The sequence below is a fragment of the Acomys russatus genome, chromosome 28 (genome assembly GCF_903995435.1).
Source record: "Acomys russatus chromosome 28, mAcoRus1.1, whole genome shotgun sequence".
NCBI lineage: Eukaryota > Metazoa > Chordata > Mammalia > Rodentia > Muridae > Acomys > Acomys russatus.
Window position 1 is genome coordinate 3,622,031 of NC_067164.1, and position 19,441 is coordinate 3,641,471.

General features: G+C 45.5%; 1 protein-coding gene across 2 annotated transcripts in view; it reads left to right on the forward strand.

The window, feature by feature from the left end:
• Nucleotides 1-19,441, forward strand: part of Kit (KIT proto-oncogene, receptor tyrosine kinase) — a 77,619-nt gene that overhangs the window by 41,558 nt on the left and 16,620 nt on the right. For both annotated transcript variants that reach the window (XM_051170243.1, XM_051170245.1), the window contains exons 6-7: nt 5,053-5,242; nt 7,246-7,361. In XM_051170243.1, coding sequence (XP_051026200.1) covers nt 5,053-5,242; nt 7,246-7,361 — 306 coding nt within the window. The remainder of the gene's footprint in view (nt 1-5,052; nt 5,243-7,245; nt 7,362-19,441) is intronic.

Genomic DNA, 19,441 nt, shown 5'->3' on the forward strand with positions numbered 1-19,441 from the left:
AATGGACTAAGAAACTGTGGTACATTTACACTATGGAATACTACTCAGCTATTAAAAACAAGGAATTCCTGAAATTTGTGGACAAATGGATTGATCTAGAAATTATCATAATGAGTGAGTTCAACCAGAAGCAAAAAGAGACAAATGGTATATACTCACTTATATCAAAACACTAGTCCAAGGGATATGTACCATGAAAAACTTTACTTACCAAGAAAGTGGGTCAGAGGAGAGGACATCCTATTGAGACTTTAGGTGAGAGTAGCATGGAAGAATAAGAAAATAGTAGGACCCACAGGGTCCTGGAAACCTACAAGAAAATCTTTATGACAGCCAGATCCTGGGTCCTGGGGTCCTCCTCAAAGTAAGGCACCAGCCAAGGAGAATATAGGCAGTAAGCTTCGAACCCCTACCAAGACCTAGCCGACGAACATGATATTCTCCACCGTTGAGTGGAGAGTGAGATCTGACTCTCACACGAACTCTGGTGCCCCTTTTCTGACCACTTCCCCTGGATGGGGAGGCCTGGCGGCACTCAGAGGAAGGATAGCAAGTTACCAAGAAGAGACTCGATATTCTAAGAGCATATATAGGAGGAGGAGGTCTCTCTCAATCACAGACATAGGGGAGGGGAGAAGGGGAGAAATGGGAGGGAGGGAAGAATGGGAGGAAACAGGGGAAGGGCTAACAATCAAGATGTAATATGAATAAATTAATAAAAAAAGTAAAAAAAAAAAAAAACATCACTTGCCCCTTTAGGAGGGCCACGCTGTCCCTGTTAGAGCAGCTCCTCAGGGCCTCTCTGCTCCCACGGTCCCCACATCTGCCTGCTGCAGCAGGTTTGGCTTTGGTGGTCTCTGATGCTAGAGATTCCGCAAGTGTTTATTTTCCAGGCAGCTGCTTAAAGAGAAGCAGTGCATAGAGGGTCCCTTGTTATTTTTGATTTATCCAGAACCAATAATAATGATCTCAAAATTATTTTATTCATAGTTTTTTGTTTTGTGTATGTGTGTTTTTTTGTCTTCTGGATGTTGTTTGAATTCACCTAATTTTTTTTTTTAATTAAAGATACCTTTCCATTTTTATTGTATACACATAAAATTAATATTTTCATGCCTTTTAATGCAACCATTTTCTTGGTTCTTGCTTTTGATAACACGTGTGTAGAGTGGTGACACTTACCTTTCTAAAGAGTAATGAAGCCGTGCAGTGTTTGTGTCATCTCTCTCCTTCCCCCACCCAAGATTTCTGTAACTTATGGAACAGAGATCTGCAGTTTTAGGTTTTTGTTTTTGTTTTTGTTTTGTTTTCTCTCCTGTAGTAACATAAGAATTTGGTGTTCCTGCCCATGTTGAAGTCTCTCAGCAGAGGAACACAGAGAAGACACTTCCCTTTTCATTCTGGAGTCATCACACAGAAAGTATACTCCTCTGTCCCCAACTGTGGTCGTGAGCCATTTATTAATTTGAGTAGAAGGCTATGCTTTTAAAATATTAGACTGCATAAGCGCTAATTTGCTAAGTTGATCAGGGAGCATGTTGCCGTACCCTCTTCAGCTCCAGAAAGCAATTAGTGAGGATGTTTTGAGCATAGCGTTGTATGTAATCGGATTTTAAAAATCCATTCATCGGTTTCCAAGAATAAGAACTGTGTGACTGGAAAGCTGTGTGGCTGTGAAATCTGAACCTGGTTTTGTCGTGCAGGTCAAGAGTGGGTTGTGAGTCAGGAGCGGGCAGGGACAAAGTCAGGGTGATTCTGTTGGGACTAGGAGTGGGGTTCAGATGCAACATGGGGTAGGTGAGAGAAGAAGTCTGTGGGGCTGTGATGACTTTTCCTTTTTTACTACTTTAAGAGTCATGTATAGTGAAGGCACACAGCATGGTAGTCAGGGCTGCATATAAACCATAAAAACATTACAACGTTACTGTAGTGAGGTAAATAAACCTAACCAGCATCTCCCCCTGGCTTGGGGGTTAGGGGCTCTGTTACTTAGCTTTCTAATGTAGTCCACTTTTCTCTCTGCAATTCCTCTCAGAAGAAACAGCCTACAGCTCCCATAGTGTTGGAGATGAAAAAGAGGCAGATTTTTATGGGAGTGTTAGGCATAGAGTTTGAACCTAATTAAAAGTTAATGTACCACTAATTTCTTAATGCAGAAGCACTTGAAAAAAATTAAACTTTATGTTATAACAATTTGGTTAGAGTTCCTTTTTTTTTTTTTTTTTTTTTTAATGTTATAGTACCTAAGATAATCTTAGTAATTCTTAACATTATAGAAATTTAAAGCTTTGTTCTACCAAGTAACGTAGCTCCCATTGTGTTGTCAGCCTTTTGTTACTATCACAAAAAACCTGATGCAAACAGTTTAAAGGAGGAAAGGTTTGATGGCTCATAGTTTCAAGTCTGTAGACTTGAGGCAGGCCTGGGACATCAGAGTAGGAACGGGTGGCAGAAGAGAGGTGCTCACTTACGGCAGCCAGGAAGCAGAGAGCAAGCCAGGAAAGGCCAGACACAAGATAGACTCTTTAGAGGCATACCCCAATTGACCTATTTCCCTCAAAGAGCCACCTCACAAAGGATATCCACTGATGAACTTGGCACCCTCACAGTTCAGTTACCTCATCCCACAAGCCCTTTTACTGGCAACCAAGCCTGTAACACTTGGCTCTTCTTTATAGTTAACTCATAAAACCTATATTGAGCAAGGTTAGACTACAGAAAACTCAGGCCTGCCTACATATTTTATCTATGATGACCATGACATTTTTCCATTGTGCAGTATCTGAAAATATGACCTCACCACAAAGAGCGACAGGGGTTATGCTGTTTGTATGCTAGGATTGGGCCAGTTACAACTCCAGTTTTTAGTTTGGATTTTTTTTTTTTTTTTTTTTTCAATTCCCCACTGAAAAGAATCCCTTACTGGTTCAGTAGATAGAGGACACTACACTGGGTTATGTTTTTTTGGGTTTTGTTTTGTTTTGTTTTGTTTACTTTGAACCAGAGTGTTTTAAAAACTCCAACGGCAATCTCTTGTGTATATGTAGATAACTGCAAAGTTAAAGTTTACAATTAATTTTAAACATTTGAAAACGAAATAGAAGAAAATTTAAACTCTAACTTGACGTAACTATTTTTCTTTAAAGATTTGAATATTTTGCTTATATTTTTGTATATGAGTTTTCATTATATATACAATTTTATTCATTTTCTTATTCTCTCTCACTTAAAATGTATAGAGACTCTAAAAAAAGAGGCCATTCTTGGCTTCTCTTAGACCCATGTTCAAAGCTAGACTTTGCCTCTACGGCTTAGGATCCAAATATAAATCATTGATTTCATCAATAAATTAGAGATTACAAGTGTTACCTATAAGTAAAGTTATCACTAAGTCTCTAATGTGGGGCCGGGAGATGGCTTGGTGGGTAAGAACATTTGTTCTGCAAGCCCGAGGAGCTGAGATCAAATTCTCAGCACTTAGATAAACAAAACAAAACAAACCCAAAGCATGGCGCTGTGTGTGACTGGAACCCCCATACTGGGGACAGAGAGGGGAGATCCTGAGAACTCACTGGCCGGTCACTCTCGCTGAAATAGTTTCTGACTCAGTGAACAACCCCCGGAGTCCTGCTCTGCTCTGACAGGAGTCTCTCCACTCTTCCTTTTTTCCTTTTTTCTCCCCCCCCCCCCCTTTGAGACACGGTTGGTTTCTCAGTGTAGCCCTTGCTGTCCTGGGACTTGATCTGTAGACCAGACTGGCCTGGAACTCAGAGCCTGCCTCTGCCTCCAGAGTGCTGGGATTACAGGTATGCGCCACCACTGCCAGACTAGTCTCTACACTCTTAATGTACACGTACCATATACAGACACCAAACACAATACAACACACGCACACAGACGGAAAACCCCATAACCCGTTTTTCATCTATATATTAGAGGCTAGAACTCTATGTTTCAGAATGATTGTAAGCATAAATATTCATAATTATTAAATAAAATGGGGGCTAAAGTGCCTAAGGCAGTTCTTGGCACGTAGTAAGCATCCCCTAAATGGTGGCTATAAAAATAATATTGGCAATTAGCTTATTGCTCTCTTTCAAGCTCGCTCTTGGGTTACTACGTAGCCATTTCTAAGGCTATATTATTTACTTCACCAGTGTTCTTTCATTTCAAGAGTTATTGTAACCTGTACAGATAGCACTTTGTGCATTTCTAACCCATTTTGAGAAGAGTTCTCAAGTGGAAATTATAGGATTTAGACTTAAAAATAGATAATTTAAAAAAAGAAAGTCTCGATTGCTAACTGGTTCTGAGAAGGCGTGTGCCAGTTTTGTCGTGTGCGGCTCTCTGTGCTACTTTGAACATACTCGGGATTCTTGGGCTTATTTTAAATTAGTTTTGCTATTTTTAATAAATGGAAAGTGCTACCCATATTTTAATTACTGGTTTACCTAAACAGTCTTTCTCCCTTTGTTTACTGTTGTGTTTCCCGTTACCTTCATTCAAATGGACCCTTTACAATATTTGACTTTTGTCGCTTCCAAAAAAGCACCCATCCCTACTCCCCATAAAAGGTAAGAGTTGGATTTTCACAGTAAAGTGCTGTCTGCCTGATGGCCTGTGGCGTGATAACGTGTGATATGGATGAACCACCAGTCATTTTCTTCAAATACAAAATTTTATATTAAAAAAAAAAAAAAAATATATATATATATATATATATATATATATATATATATATATATATATATATTGCAGTTTATCAGGTATTAGAGCTCATTCTTACCTTGACTCAGCGGTATTTTCTTGCTACAGCCACACAAGTGTGGAGACAAGTGGGATTGCGCGTGAGGCAGGACTTAGTGTGTGCCCTGCCTCAACCACGGTGCGGTGACAAGCGAAGGGGGGATGATGATGGCGCGTGGGTCGCTCGCATCTTCTCAGCCGTTGCCACGCCCCCCGGGAAGCCGTCACTCTCGCGGCTCTAAAGTGACGGCGTGTGCTCCTGTCAGGTGTGGACGGTGATCGCTGCCTTTACTGTGTTGTTATTAGATAAAGGATTCATTCGCATTTTCCCCGTGAGGAACACCACGGTGTTCGTGAACGACGGAGAGAACGTAGACCTGGTTGTTGAGTACGAAGCCTACCCCAAGCCTGAGCGCCAGCAGTGGATCTACATGAACAGGACCGCCACTAACAAGGGCGGAGCGTATCTCAAGCCCGACAACCAAAGCAGCATCAGGTAAGACAGGGCCTCGTGCACTTCGCTCCCAGCAGCTTCCCCAGGCCATGTTTTGATGACCCAGCAATGCGTGGGGCGATGCCAGGGGAAGAAGGCACCTGGGGCTGTCTCCGTGTCCCCTCAGCCAAGAGTTCCGTTTTGCTGTGGGTTCAGAATGCTCACACCACGCGTGCGAGCATGTGCCGACTCTGTTTCTCGCTTGGGAAGTGGGGGTTGCTTTTCTCCTAGTTGTAAGGGTAACCTAAAGCAATGACTAGCACACCTTCAGGACGCAATAATTCCCCTTAGAAAACGGAGTCAGTATTGTTACTGTTTATTAAAACTCTGGGGGCAACCGTGAGTCATTAAGCTTTGGGCCAGGTGATTGATTTTTTTTTTTTTAAATCTGATCTCTTCTTACAAGATCGTCAGAACGCTGTAATTACAATAGTAGCCGTAATAATACCTTGTGTACGTCTATTTCTTTTTGTCACACATTCCTTCTGTATATCAGCATAAACCTTAGATGTAGCACTTAACCTTTACTTTAATTTGATACGCACGGGCGCAGTGCATCCCAGGGTGCGTGTGAAAGTCAGAGGTCAGCCTCTGGGAGTCACTTGTCTCCCCCCACCTTTACTGGGATTCCAGGGACCAAACTCAGGTGCTTGTGCTGACTGGCCCCGTAGCGCTCTTAATACCCCCCATCTTTGTGGAAGAGGAAACCACGGCACAGAAGGGTGAGATGAGGGGACCTAGATGGAGTGACTGGGGAGGGACCAGCAACTGCGTAGAGCTTATGCTGTTCCTGTCAGCAGCTGCTGACTGTAGGATGGACAGGAGGGTGAACTGATAGGCTAGCCTGGATTGTTGAGGGCTGGGCAGAAGAGGGTGGGTTTGCGGAGCATTCAGGTAGGGGAGGAGTGGCAGAGGTGAGGTGCTCTTAGGTTGGGATCTTGCATGCTCAAGGCTTAGACAGGAAGGGGAGTTCAAGGGCATCTGGTGGGGATGGGGCCCGGGGTTCTGCAGAAAGACAGCTATGAGGGGGCAGGAAGCCAGCTGAGTAAGGTACTCTACACCGAGTCTCTGTGCCTGACCATTCAAGGTGACCCTTGGGTGAAGGTTACAGATATGAGGTGTCCTGACCTGCACCTATAACAGGGCCCTGTGGGGACATCGGAATAGGCCTGTAGAGGAGGCACAGGACAGAGGCACCTGCACAAGAGGCTGAGATGAGAAACTCTGATCTAGCGGCAGGTGGTTGAATCTGAGCTGGCTGTCTGCCGAGCAGTGAGAGGAGAGTGAGCAAGGCCACTGAGCCTGAGGAGTTGGCCAAGGCCTGCAGAGCGGGTCTATCCACCGAGAGCTCACACTAGCTTAAGGATTGTGTGGTGTTCTTTCTTCACAGCCTTCCTGTGTAGGTCCCTGAGTGGAGCAGATACTTGAATAACAAATATTGCAGGGGACTCTGGGAAAAGAAGTCTGGGAGGTAATAGGAAAGCCAAGAGATAACATTGTTGACAGAAGCAAGGTAGGGTGACAGTGGGTGGAGGACTTCCTGGCCATGTGGATCCCAAGGGCCCAAGAGTCGACATGAAAATCGGGGGTGTGTGCAGGCTATTGAGCTAGGGTTTCCTAGGACACAGTTAAGGGTACTGCTCCAGTGTGGGCACAGGGGGAAGTGGTCGTGAGGGTAGCCTGGGACAGTGGCCCCAAAGGCTTGGCTAGCCTATTTCTGTGTCTTCACATGCAAACCTTTGTCTCAAATGGAGTGACTATGGTGTGTGTGTGTGTGTGTGTCTGTCTATGTGGATCTGTGTGGCACGAGTGTGGTTGCATGTTTGTAGTGTGTTGGTGTACACGCACACATGCGTGTTTTGTTAACACTAAATTAAATGATTCATTGATATTCCCCACACCCCCGAGAGAGGCACCTCTTCCCAGGTAGAAAGGGTGGCCAACCGAGACTTGCACTCCAGGACAGACTCTCCACAGGGGCTTGATTTATTGTCCTTCCTTTGTAGATATGTGAACGAACTTCATCTGACCAGATTAAAGGACACAGAAGGAGGCACTTACACCTTCCTGGTGTCCAACTCGGATGTCAGCGCTTCCGTGACATTTAATGTTTTCGTGAACAGTAAGTAAATCGCAGGACTCCTTATCTTTTTAGTGTGTTCTTGCGCACCGTAGCCGTGTGTATAACAGCTGCAGAGCCGCGCTCCTTGTGTACTATGTAAATAACGTTTCATGATAATTTTGACCTTAACGAAGACCTGGTGGTTTTGGTGGTTGGGAGAGAAACCGCCTCCCTGGCCTACATTTCGCTGGCCACATGACCTTGTAAAGTGCTGCGAATTTCTGAGGGCTGCCTTTGAAGTAAACAGGAGCCCAAGAGGCCAAGATTAGGAATTGTTTAAGAGAAAGTGTATTATTATTGATCGTTGGGCTCGAGTGCCAGATGTTGAATAGCAGCTGGCGTTTGCCATTGGCTGGGAGAGAGAGAGAGAGACTGTTAAGCCCTGACAAGAATTTTCTTTCGCCAGAGCTTTCTCTTGCCAGCCTGTGATCTACCATTTGTGTTTAAGACTGTTCTCCCACTGTGATCAATGCGATATTGACCCAGCTCCGTGGGTCACTCCTGAGTACTTTAGGAGCACTGGGGGAGCAGGCAGCAGGTGGTTTGGTGGGAGGAGCACTTGTCTGTAGCCATGGGAACCTCAAAACCTCAATACCAAAGTCCTGCGCTGCTGTGGCTCTCAGAAAACTATCTGTGCAGAGTATGCCATGCAGGCAGGCGTCGCTCATGGCTGCAGCTTCTGCCAAGGGCAGGGCTTCTCCTTGGCTCTGTCCTGGGTCCGGCCTGCACTGAGGAGGAGAGGTGCACACCATTCTGTGTGTCAGAGTGTCCCTGAAGATGGCCCCGTAAAGAATTAGCCACCTGGGCGTGGGGGGACTGAGGAAACGGGGACGGTCCTGTGTTGGTTACTTGCTGGTACGAGAGAACTCATGAGCAGCCTTGGGCAATGGGTATTTTGGTTCTCGCTTGTGGAACACTTGTTCCTGGCTATGGAGTATAGCCCATCTTGGCAGGGAGGGCATGGCTTTGGGGTTTGCGTCTGCGACAGTAGGCGTTTACAGCTTGATCACCTCGTGACTAATCAGGAAGTAAAGAAGCTGGCAGCCAGGCTACAACCCTCAGTGACCTGGCTCAGCGACCTCTTCTGCTAGCCATGCCTCCCGCCCCAACCTCCCCACCAGATAGAATCCAGCGTATATGTGCTTGTGGGGATATTTCAGATCAAACCAGAATAATTCCCTAAAAAACAACTTAGGAGCTGGGCAGCATGCTGGACTACTATTAGCAGGCTGTAGACAACTGAAGGGGGTGGGGGCAGCAGCGGGAGCATCTTCCCTCCCCAGGAGCAGCGTGCCGGTTGGTTGTGGTTTCATATGTATTTATCCCATTTGTCCTGCTGTGGCAATGCTGGGCGTGGTCCGATCCATTTGCTAATGAAAAAGAAAAACAGCTAGTAAAGCATTACTCTGGACCTTTTTTTTTTTTAATTGCAGTCTAGAATTGCTGATTTTCCCAGCCATGGTTCTCTAAAGGCAGAGGCCCGCTAGAACACGCACGCGTGTATGCACGCATGCACGCAAGATTATTAGATTGGCTTACAGAATGTCCTCACTGCAGTCCAGCAGTGGCGGTCCCATTCCGTCCACCAGGTAGAATGTCTGACACCGAGGGCCAGGAAGGTCCCTGGAGAACCCTGGTCTTGAGCCACCACAGACATCAGCATGCATTGGAGCTGCGTGTCATGTGCACGCCTTTGATCCCCAGCATTCTGGAAGCTGGTGGTAGGTAGATCTCTGTGAGTTCAAGGCCAGCCTGGTCTTGTCAGTGAGGCCCTGTCTCAACTGGGAAACTGTTACATGCCTTAATTATTTTTGTGTTACTGACTTACTGATGTACTGCATACTGCCTTAAGGGTGGTGTGTGTGTGTGTGTGTGTGTGTGTTACTGATGTACTGCATACTGCCTTAAGGGTGGTGGTGGTGGTGTGTGTGTGTGTGTGTGTGTGTGTGTGTGTGTGTGTGTGTGTGTGTGTGTGTAGGATGGAACCAGTGATCCCAAACTCGGGACCACAGAGCTCCTCCCTTCCAAAGGAAAGTGTTAATTAATATTTCTGTTCCTGAGAACAGTTTTGATTATTTGGTATCTCATTGGCCCTCAATTCAAATATTTCTAGATTAATTCAGATGTTAATCAAGGGAGCTTAATATATTACACATGGGCAAAATTACCTACTTCTGAAAACCTTAATATTCAACTAATTTAAGAGACGACCGTAGGCAAATCAGTATCTTTGCAAGCATAATGTGCAAATTGTTCATGCAAAACTTGATTCACCTACCTACTCCAAGACCCCGAATCCACTGTAGATCTGTACTCCCAGAAAATACAGAAAGAGCTAGTTACTAGGAAGGCAAAATAGAGAAACAGGTAGGTAGTACACAAGGCTTTGTCAAGTTTCACAGGTATAGGAAACAGTCTGCCAGATTTCTCTTTCTAAGTGCCACTTGTGTGTTCCCAGCCTTTCCCCTGTGGACCAGTGGCAGCAGATCATAGGTAAATCCACACCGTGGAACCCGCCAAGAAGCTCATGATGTTATTCCTTGCCTGGGCCTCTGGGCCAGAGGGCATTTATATGTCTCTCTCCCCGCCTTTCCAAGCGTGCCACCTGCTACATGGGCATGAGATACTGACCCAGTATCTCTCGGCACAATTGCTACTGTTGGATTTATGGGGTTGCCTTGCCACCCTGACTGGGTTGGTCACAGTCACGTCTGCTCAGGAACACGACTCACTTCCAAAATGATCTCCCCTGCCTGGCGGGGCCTGTTCTATGGTCTAGGGTTCTGAGCTCCAACACGCACCTTGCAAATGGCCTGCATCATTTCCATTTCCTGCAATGGATAGCCTGCGTCATCACTCTGGGAGGGCTGGAGGACCGACGATGCAACGGGCTCTATCCTCTGAGGTTAACCTTTCAGGAAGCCTTTTCACTCATGTCAGTTTCTTACAAGCTCTAAATTGACAAAGCCATTCATTTCACTCACAGACACATTGGATTTACAAATGGCTTCGACAGTGAGCGTATTTGTTCAAACTGTCCATCTCTTGTGAAGCCTGTCCCGAATGCTCTGTACTGTTATTATAGTTGACAGTATTATGGGTTAGGTTTTCTTTCTTTCTTTCTTTTTCTTTCTTTCTTTCTTTCTTTCTTTCTTTCTTTCTTTCTTTCTTTTGCATTGGACGTAAAATCAAGGGCTGGGGTGTGGTTTGGTTGGTAAAATGCTTGCCTGTGATACTCTAGACCCAACATTGCATAAAACCAAGCCTCAGCATGGCTCATATTGCCAGGCAGGAGGATAAGAAATTCAAGGTCATCCTGAGCTACGTGGTGAGTTGAGGCCAGCCTGAGCTGTGTTTGAATCTGACTCTAGCAACCAACCAAACTAAACTGTTTTAAAACCAAAGCCTTGGGAATCATCAGTGTGTCCATTTTGACATCATAGGGAAACAGTGACAGTTATGGGTAATTCTATGCATAGTTTATTCTGTAAATAAGCTTAGCCTCCAGGGGGGAAGGAATTATGCATTGCAAAAATTAGAATTAATAAAAGTCAAGATAATAAATGCACTGGGTTAGCACAGAAATTGAGGCTGCTTAGTGACACTGATGCATAATTGCTCGTTGGATTTGGTGCTAAGAAATGCTAATGCAAGTCCTTGATTTGGAGTGGCCCAAGTGCTTGAAAAGTCCATTTGTTTTGAAAATATCTCATGGAGATTTCAGTGTAGTTAGTGTGGGAGTGGGGCAGGGGCTTATGTAGGAGACTTGGTGTTTTCATTGAAATAAAACAAAGCCACACTTTGCCCCTCCATTGAATTTTTGTTACTGTAATTCCTCTTGGGAGTACTTATCCAAGGTGTACATAGAAGCCAAACTCTTAGTTCTGAGAAGTTCGGTGCCCTTTGGGAAAAATGGTGATGTATTTCCCATGCAAATGAAAATTGGGGGGAAAGCGCATAATTGTGAATCTCTGAACTGTAGTCCAACTTGCTTTCTCAGTTAGGCACTGTGCTTCCCCAGAATCCTCTCAATAGTCTAAAAAAGAATCCCATCAGCCAGCGGCGGGGTAGCCTGCGCTGCTTATGGGAGCCTCTGCTTGTGTTTACCACCCAGGCCAGGCACTTAGTTACCTGTTGGTCGGATCCAAACCCAAATGCCAGGTGCATACTTGAACTTGAACTTTCTTGGCTTTGGGGCTTTTCCTTTCATTCCAGTCTGGTGGGTTTTTTTTGTTTTTGTTGTTGTTTTTCGGGATATAAAGGACAGACTTTCTAGTGGATTTCAAAGGGCAATCAGCAAAGCAAATCTCTTTATGAATTTATTTTGACTTTCAATCTCAAATATCCATGTGAGTTCTGAATTATTTACATAATTATGGGAGGAGATAATGCTTCCTATAATGTTAGTTATCATTAAACCTCTGAATTGTCTTAAAACTTCAGACAGAGGGCTGGAGAGAGATGGCTCAGCAGTTAAGAGCACTGACTGCTCTTCCAAAGGTCCTGAGTTCAATCCCAGCATCCACATGGTGGCTCGCAACCACATGGTGGCTCGCAACCATCTATAATGAGATCTGGTGGCCTCTTCTAGTGTGCAGGCAGACATGCGGGCAGAATACTATATAAATAATAAGTAAATAAATCTTTAAAAACAAAGCAAAAGAAAAGCTTCAGACAGCATCTACAAGTCAGCGTTAGGGATTTACATATGTGGTGTGAAGGGGTTATCAGTAGCTCTTCCTCCAGTCCTAACGGTATGACCTTCAGTGGCAGACCTCAGCCACTGAGGAGGGCTGCTGAGGGCCACAGGTAAGGGGCAGGAAGGGCTCACCCTCCTCATAGTGCATCCAGAGAGCTAGCTGGCTTGTGTGAGCTAGACCGGAGTCCGCAGTGATGGCTAGACCCACACCACACCAACTGTCATTGCCGCCAGCTCCGCTCCACTTATGGAAGGGTGCTAACAGGGCACCAGAAACAACTTAAGAAAATGCCCACTAATGCATTATTTCTCAATCACTGCATCCAATAATTTTAACATCCTGCGTGGCACTCTCATGGTTATTTATAGACCCTGCAGTGTACCAAAATCACCTAAAGTAATAAATCACCCGGATTGAAGGTTCTTGATGAGAAAGTTTCCCCTCTGACCACATTTGCAAAGTCCAGACTGCTTTTGATTTATTTTGGGTCGTCGTCGTCGATAGGTAAATCTGGTTGCAGATGGCTAGAGCCTCTCTAGGTGGAAGCCGCTATATGCAGGACAGCCTGCATGTGTAGCCCGTTTGCCAACGGTGAAGGTGGACCTGTCAAGCCGGCCATGTAGACGGCTTCAGACCGCCTGCCAGCCATCTGGGCTGTCCACCTGGCTGGAGTCTCAGGGTCCTTCACCGGAGTGAAAACAAGAATGGCCGCCTGCCTTCGGGGACTACTCAGTTTGGGAGCTTGGAACGAGTCTGCCCTTGAAGATCCTCCCGGACAATGGCAGCGAAGCTAGGAGAACTCTGCGTAGCTGGACCTTTTCTCCCTCTCCTGGGCACTCTTCCCTCCCTCTTCATTGATTTTGGATGCTGGGGTTGGGCTCCTGGGTCTCTGAGTTGCACTCCCAGCACTGCTGTTCTCTATTAAGAAGGATGAGGTGTAAGATTTTCCAAACAAGTGTGTGTCCAAACCGTCATGTTTGAAAAGCCCCCAGTGCATTTCTCTGTGGTGGGGTTTTGTCTTAGAAGGCCTTTGCCTTCTAGTGCGTCAGGAAGCGTGGTCCTGGAGGAAGTAGATGGTACTCTGAAGCAATAGAGCAGTCCACTGTGGAAGTCCTTACTGTTTCTTACTTACCTCTCAGAAGCTGTAAGGCTTCCAAGGTGCCTGGAGTGGGGTTGTGCTCGTAACTTTGTGTCTTGTTCCATGAGGATCTTCTTCAAGGGCAGACTCTAGGCCCCTCAGCTGAGCAGTCCCTGAAGGCAGGGAGCCAGTCTTGTTTTCACACTGGTAAAGGAGCCTGAGACTCCAGCCAGGTGGGCGACCCAGGTGGCTGGCAGGCATCTGAAGTGATCTACATGGCTGGCTTGACAGGTCCACCTCCACCGGTGGCAAATGGGCCACGGGCAGGCTGTCCTGCAGTGTAGTTCCACCTATCCTTTGTATGTGGGGTTTTTGTTTGTTTGAGTTTTTTTGTTTTGTTTTGTTTTCTGTTTTTTCGAGACAGGGTTTCTCTGTGTAGCCCTGGCTGTCCTGGACTCACTTTGTAGACCAGGCTGGCCTCTAACTCACAGCGATCCACCTGCCTCTGCCTCCCGAGTGCTTGGATTAAAGGCGTGCGCCACCACGCACAGCTTGTATGTGTTTTTAAATTTAAGTTTTTCTTACCTTACAAGTTAGACATGGTGGTAATCCGAGAAAATAAATGTGCTGAAGCACAAATGAAAAGCAAATTTTATGTTTACTGTTTAAGAGGTTTTTGTTTGGACATTTCATTGCTTCCCATTGCCAATAACCCTCGTTTTGTATCTTTTTCCAGATTTTTTTTTTTTGTGTGTGTGTGCGTATGAGTGTGTGGTGTGTGTGTGTGAGTGTGTGTAGTGTATGTGTGTATGAGTGTGTGGTGTGTGTGTGTGTGTCTTCTCCCACAGAGCATCCAGGTTTGTTTCCCAGCCCTCACAACCATCCATTACTCCAGTTCCAGGGGACCTAATGCCCTCTTCTTCTGAGCTGCACAGGCACACACTTGGTACACACACTTACATGTAGACAAAGCAGTCATCACATGAAATACCGTGAGTGGATCTTAAGAAAAGTGAGGTGTTTTTCCGTATCCTGGCTTTCGCGGTTGAGTACTGACGTACTGAGAATCTCTTTCCGGGTCCTAGGATTCTCTTCCACAGCCTGCCTTCGCTATCTTGTGGAGCAGATCTCTCCTAATCCCTTTCAGCCCACATCTCACACAGTTTTGAGACATAATGGAGTAAGACAGGGCTCTAAAATGATGTGGCTGAGTTTTACAAGAAACCTGCCGGGAGTTGATAATCATCGCGTTTAATCTTGAATGAGTGACCTTGCCTAAGTGCCTGGAAGTTATGAAGTCGCCATCTGTCGTTGTGATTCACGCTCCTGGTCCTCCGCACACTGTCAGTTCTCTCTAAAGGGAGAAGAGCGCTCAGGTTGTGTGAGTATTGTAGTTAATCTATGTAAAAACAGTGGCCCGTCTTTTCACGTTACTGTTTTGTAGACTTTGCACTTTATTTGAGATCTGGTAGGCCCCGACTCTGTTTCATTGCCTCTTAAACTCAGACTGAGGATTGTTTTGTTGCAACTTTTTTTTTTTTTAAACACATTCATCCAAGCCACAGTGTGAACGTTAAGGTCAGAGGACAGTTTAAGGGAGTAAGTTTTCTTCTTCCACCTTGTGGGGTCCTGGGGATTGAACTCGTGCTGTCAGGCTTGGGGGCACTGAGCCCTTGATGTGACATTCTATCTCCTCATAGAGAGAGAATTTGTAGAGACTAGAATGGCTACAGACATTGAAATTGGAGGGAAACAGATATGGAAACCTACTGTTACCATAGAACTTGAATCTCTTACTCCAAAAAAAGACGGCAGTAAATCTACTTCTAAATATCTTTCTCTGCTGCAGTGTTAACCACCATCATTACTCCTTCGTGGGAGAACTAGTTTGGAGAGAGAGGAAGAGAGAGAGGGGGAGAGAGAGAGAGAGAGAGAGAGAAGAGAGAGAGAGAGAGAGAGAGAGAGAGAGAGAGAGAGAGAGAGAGAGAAGGTGTGTGTTTTAAATTATTTTACTGTTTTTTTAATATACATTGGTGTTTTGACTACATGTATGTCTTGAGGGGAGGGTGTCAGATCCCCTGAAATAGGAATTATAGACAGTTGTGAGCTGCCCTGTGGATGCTGGGAAATGAACCTGGGTCCTCTGGAAGAGCAGCCAGTGCTCTTAACCCCTGAGCCATCTCTCCAGCCCTGGATTGTGTAGTTGAATGCCAAACCTCTTAGAGACCTCTTAGAGAATTCCATCTCCTGCCTTGTCCCCTGGGCCCTTTGCTGCCTATGTGGCTTGTGTGGGCTAGCCATTTTTTTTTTTTTCCTGCTTAATTAAATGGAGAAAAAGCAAAGACATGGGTGCAATGTGTACCTATACACTCTGATGAAGTTGCCTCTTGACTCTTCCTGACAAACACATGCGTAGCTATCTTATACTGTGGACCTTCTGCTATGTGGAAATCTCCTTTTCATTTGAGCCAGGTGTGTTTTTACATCAAATTATCCCTGTCCATTTATAAATGTATGCAGGGTCGCCTCTAATTCAGTGGGAATTTAAATTAACCCAAGAATAGGTGCATAATTTTTCTGTGGGCATTATGTCAATATCCTCTGAATTAGGTGGCAAAATGAATTGCCCACTTTACAGAGTAGAAAAATAACATTTCCACCTGTGCATATGCGCCTTGGCAGCCTGCATGGCAGCTCAGTGACAGGCGTTCAGGTCCCCCCCCTCACATCTGGGCTGTACAGCACAGAGGAGCCTATGACTTGAGCTTAATGAGTCTGAAAAAAAGAAGGCTTTCTGCAAGGAGAGACACTATTTTGGGATTCCGTCTTGAAACTCAGAGGTTGTTTTGTTTTGTTTTGTTTTGTTTGTTTGTTTTCTAGATTATATATGTGGCATGCACGTTTGCATGTGTGTGCGCGTGAGCATGCTGGTGCACAAGTATATGTGGAGGCCAGAGGTTGATGGTTTACGTCTTTCTGCATCCTACTATGCTTTGTGTATTAAAGCAGTGGCTCTCAACCTGTGGGGTGTGACCCCTTTGGGGGACGGGGGGTCACACAGCAAATATTGACATTACGACTCATAACAGTAGCAAAGTTGCGGTTATGAAGGAACAATGGTTGGGGTCACCGTAACTTATGGGGGACCGCCTTAAAGGGCTGCAACATTAGGAAGGTTGAGAACCACTGTCCTGAAGCAAAGCCTTGACCCCTGAGCTTGCTGATCCAGCAGCTGTGGGGTGGGTGCTGTGTCTCAGCTTCCAGGCACTGAGATTATAGGTGGGCCAGTGTACTCCACCTGACGTTTACATAGTGGGCGCTGGGGACCCCAGCTCTGCGGCAACCCTTGCATTTGCATGACAAGTATTTTACCACCGAGCTGTGGGTGGGGGGGCCATCCCCTAGGGGCTCTAGTTGATGGCTTTTTAAAACAAGCATTCAGAAAACTATACCTGTGGCTGCTAGGTTTGAGCAGCCAATGAATTAAGAAAAAAAATTTAAATGGTTAAAAAAGGTCAGAAGATTCTTGAGAAAAAAAGAATAAAGCTCGTAACATAGTTAGCTCATTAATGTGACGTTTTGTTTTTAAAGTGGTTTCTGTGTTTAAATTATATTGTTGAGGTTTTTATCTTTTGTTTGTTTATTGGGCATGTATCTGTTTTAAAGTGCCTAATTTTGGGGTTGGTGGTGCATGTGCATCAGTTTGGAGAGTTTGCTTAGTGTGCATGGAGGTACCCTGTGGATGATCCCCAAATAAAGGAACCTGGTACTGCACACCTGTAGTTTCAGCACTCTGAAGGTAGAAGCAGGGGGATTAAAAGTTCAAGGTCGTCCTTGGCTACTACAGAGGGAGTTTGCTAATGAGAGGGAGCCTGCGCTAATGACACTGTCAGGAGAGCCCATTTGCCACTTTCAGATATCCTTAAGACCAAACTTGTCTGTTCTGAGGATCTCTGTAACGTGCCTGTAATAATTATTTTAATTTAAAAAAAAAATCAGCAACATTTTATAGTCTTGCTTGCCCAACCAGGATGGTGATGACTTGTTAAAAATGCCCACTGCAGGCGGGCTGCGGACGACTTGGTCCCAGCAAACGCAGAGCGATAATGACAGAAATTCATCCTTTTGATCACTCTCCACTTGGTCTTTTATTATTTGGAGACCCAAGTCTGTGTCTGCCTCTCCTGTTGATTAGAGTAAAGGCAAATCACCTTCAACGAGGAGCTGGCTGAGGTGGGCGGAGCCAGAGAAGTCACATTCAACCGGGAGCTGGCTGAGATGGGCGGGGCCAGAGAAGTCACACTCAGCAGGGAGCTAGCTGGGGTGGGTGGGGCCAGAGAAGAACTCTACTCGGAAGCATTTCCCTGCAGGAGATTCAGGGAAGGTGCCATTGCTGCTGGCTTCTGCAGCCTGGAGCCTGCCAGGGTTCACTGCAGGCTCTTGTTCTTAAAATAGATTTTGCTCTTGCTTTCCACATGGACCTGATGGTGGTGAGAATAATATTTCTTAAAATCATCAAACTGCGAGGGTAAATCAGTGTTTAGGACTTTAATTGCACGGACAACAAATTCTCATAGTCACTGCCTACAAGCCGGTCAGTGTTGTTGGGAGCACCAGGATGGCTTGAGTCCAGGATACTTTTCAAATAGAAAGAGCTATTTTTTAAAAAAAAAAATCTACAGAGGAAACATAACTTGGGACATTTCTTAGGCTTATCAAAAACCCCAACTTGGGAGGAATTAGGGAATGTGTCATTTGCTATCCTACTTATTTCAGGATGGCTGAGAAACCACAGCACTGACTTAACCTGGAGAATTGCAGAGTTACATATCTTTAGCAGTGAAATGCATATTTAATGCCACACACGGTGCATTGAGCCACTTATAAAATGCAGATAAGCTCAGATTTTCATTTTAGGAATCAGTCCTACCTCGCTCATTCTTTATGCATTAAACATTTTCCTAATACAGCCTGCCATGGACTGCCTACGCTGGACCGGTGTGGCTTAGCCCGTCAGAATAAGGCATCACACCACCAGTATTGAGGGCAGGGCTGGGATGGAGACTAAGGAGAAGAACAGCATTGTGGGAGGCGCCCCCATCACAGGTACCCACCTGCACCTTAGGGGTTGGTGACTCTGAACTGTCATCCATGGGCTGCTTCTCTGGCCGGCTGCCTCTAGTCCTGTCCTCTGTTGGTCCTTTAAGGTGCTTTGTTGAAAACCAAACCAAACCAAACCCCAATTTTTAGCTTATAGAAGCTGGAGGGTGGGGCAAGAATCTTTATTTAACTTCTCAGAGTGTTAGGACCCTCTGAGGTCCAACAGGACAAGCAATTCAGCCTTCCTCGGGTTATGATTCCCCCCCCCATAGTAGGTTAAACAAATAAACAAACAAACAAACAACAAACCTACCCACCAAATTTACCAACGCACAGGAGCAAGTAGGCCAGCTAGAGCACAACATCGCTGGCCTAGGCTGGCCTTTATGTAACTGCTACCAGGTGTCAACGCTGGAAGGCTTGGATCTCGGAGAGTGCTTGTCACTACAGCGAAGTGTAATTGATGGTGCAAGTGTGAGCTGTTGCAATTTTTTAATTAAAAATATTTTGCACGTTCACCTTTGGCTCCATGTTCACTGTACAGTAAGAAGAAGAACAAGAAGGCGGCAGACGTTAGCCATAAGGCCTACTAGCTAGCCAGAGGTTAGCATTGTTAATGCCACAAGGCAGTGGTTCCCAGCCTTCCCATCGCTGTGACCCTTTAACATGGTTCCTCATGTGGTGGTGACTCCCAGCCATAAAGTTACCTTGTTGCTACTTCATAACTGCAGTGAGTCATAATATAAATATCTGATGTGCAGGTTATCTTATATTAACCCCCAAGGAGGTTGTGGCCCACGGGCTGAGAACCACTGCCATAAGACATCCTTTTAGCATGTAGGAATTATTTTCCTGTTATGTTAACTCAAGAAAAGCCCACCGTAGGACATGATGGAGTTCCACATGCCTAGGCGTATATGTAGGTTTCCTGTCTCTTGCTTCTCTGTTGCAGGGGTTAAGGGAACTAGGTGTCCTGCCCAGCAAAGTCACCATCAGGCTTTTCTCCCAGTTTGTCTTTGTGACATTGATAGCATGTTCCCTTGGAGGTGGGGGAGGAGGGTCTTGTATTTATCCACCAGCTCCTACTGTGTGCCTGCTGCCGCCAGACCGAGACCATCAGTCTGACATGCAGCTCCTGCCATGGAAAGTCTGATGGAGGAGGCAAAGCATGAGCTGAAGTAATAAAGTCGAGTGCATCTGAG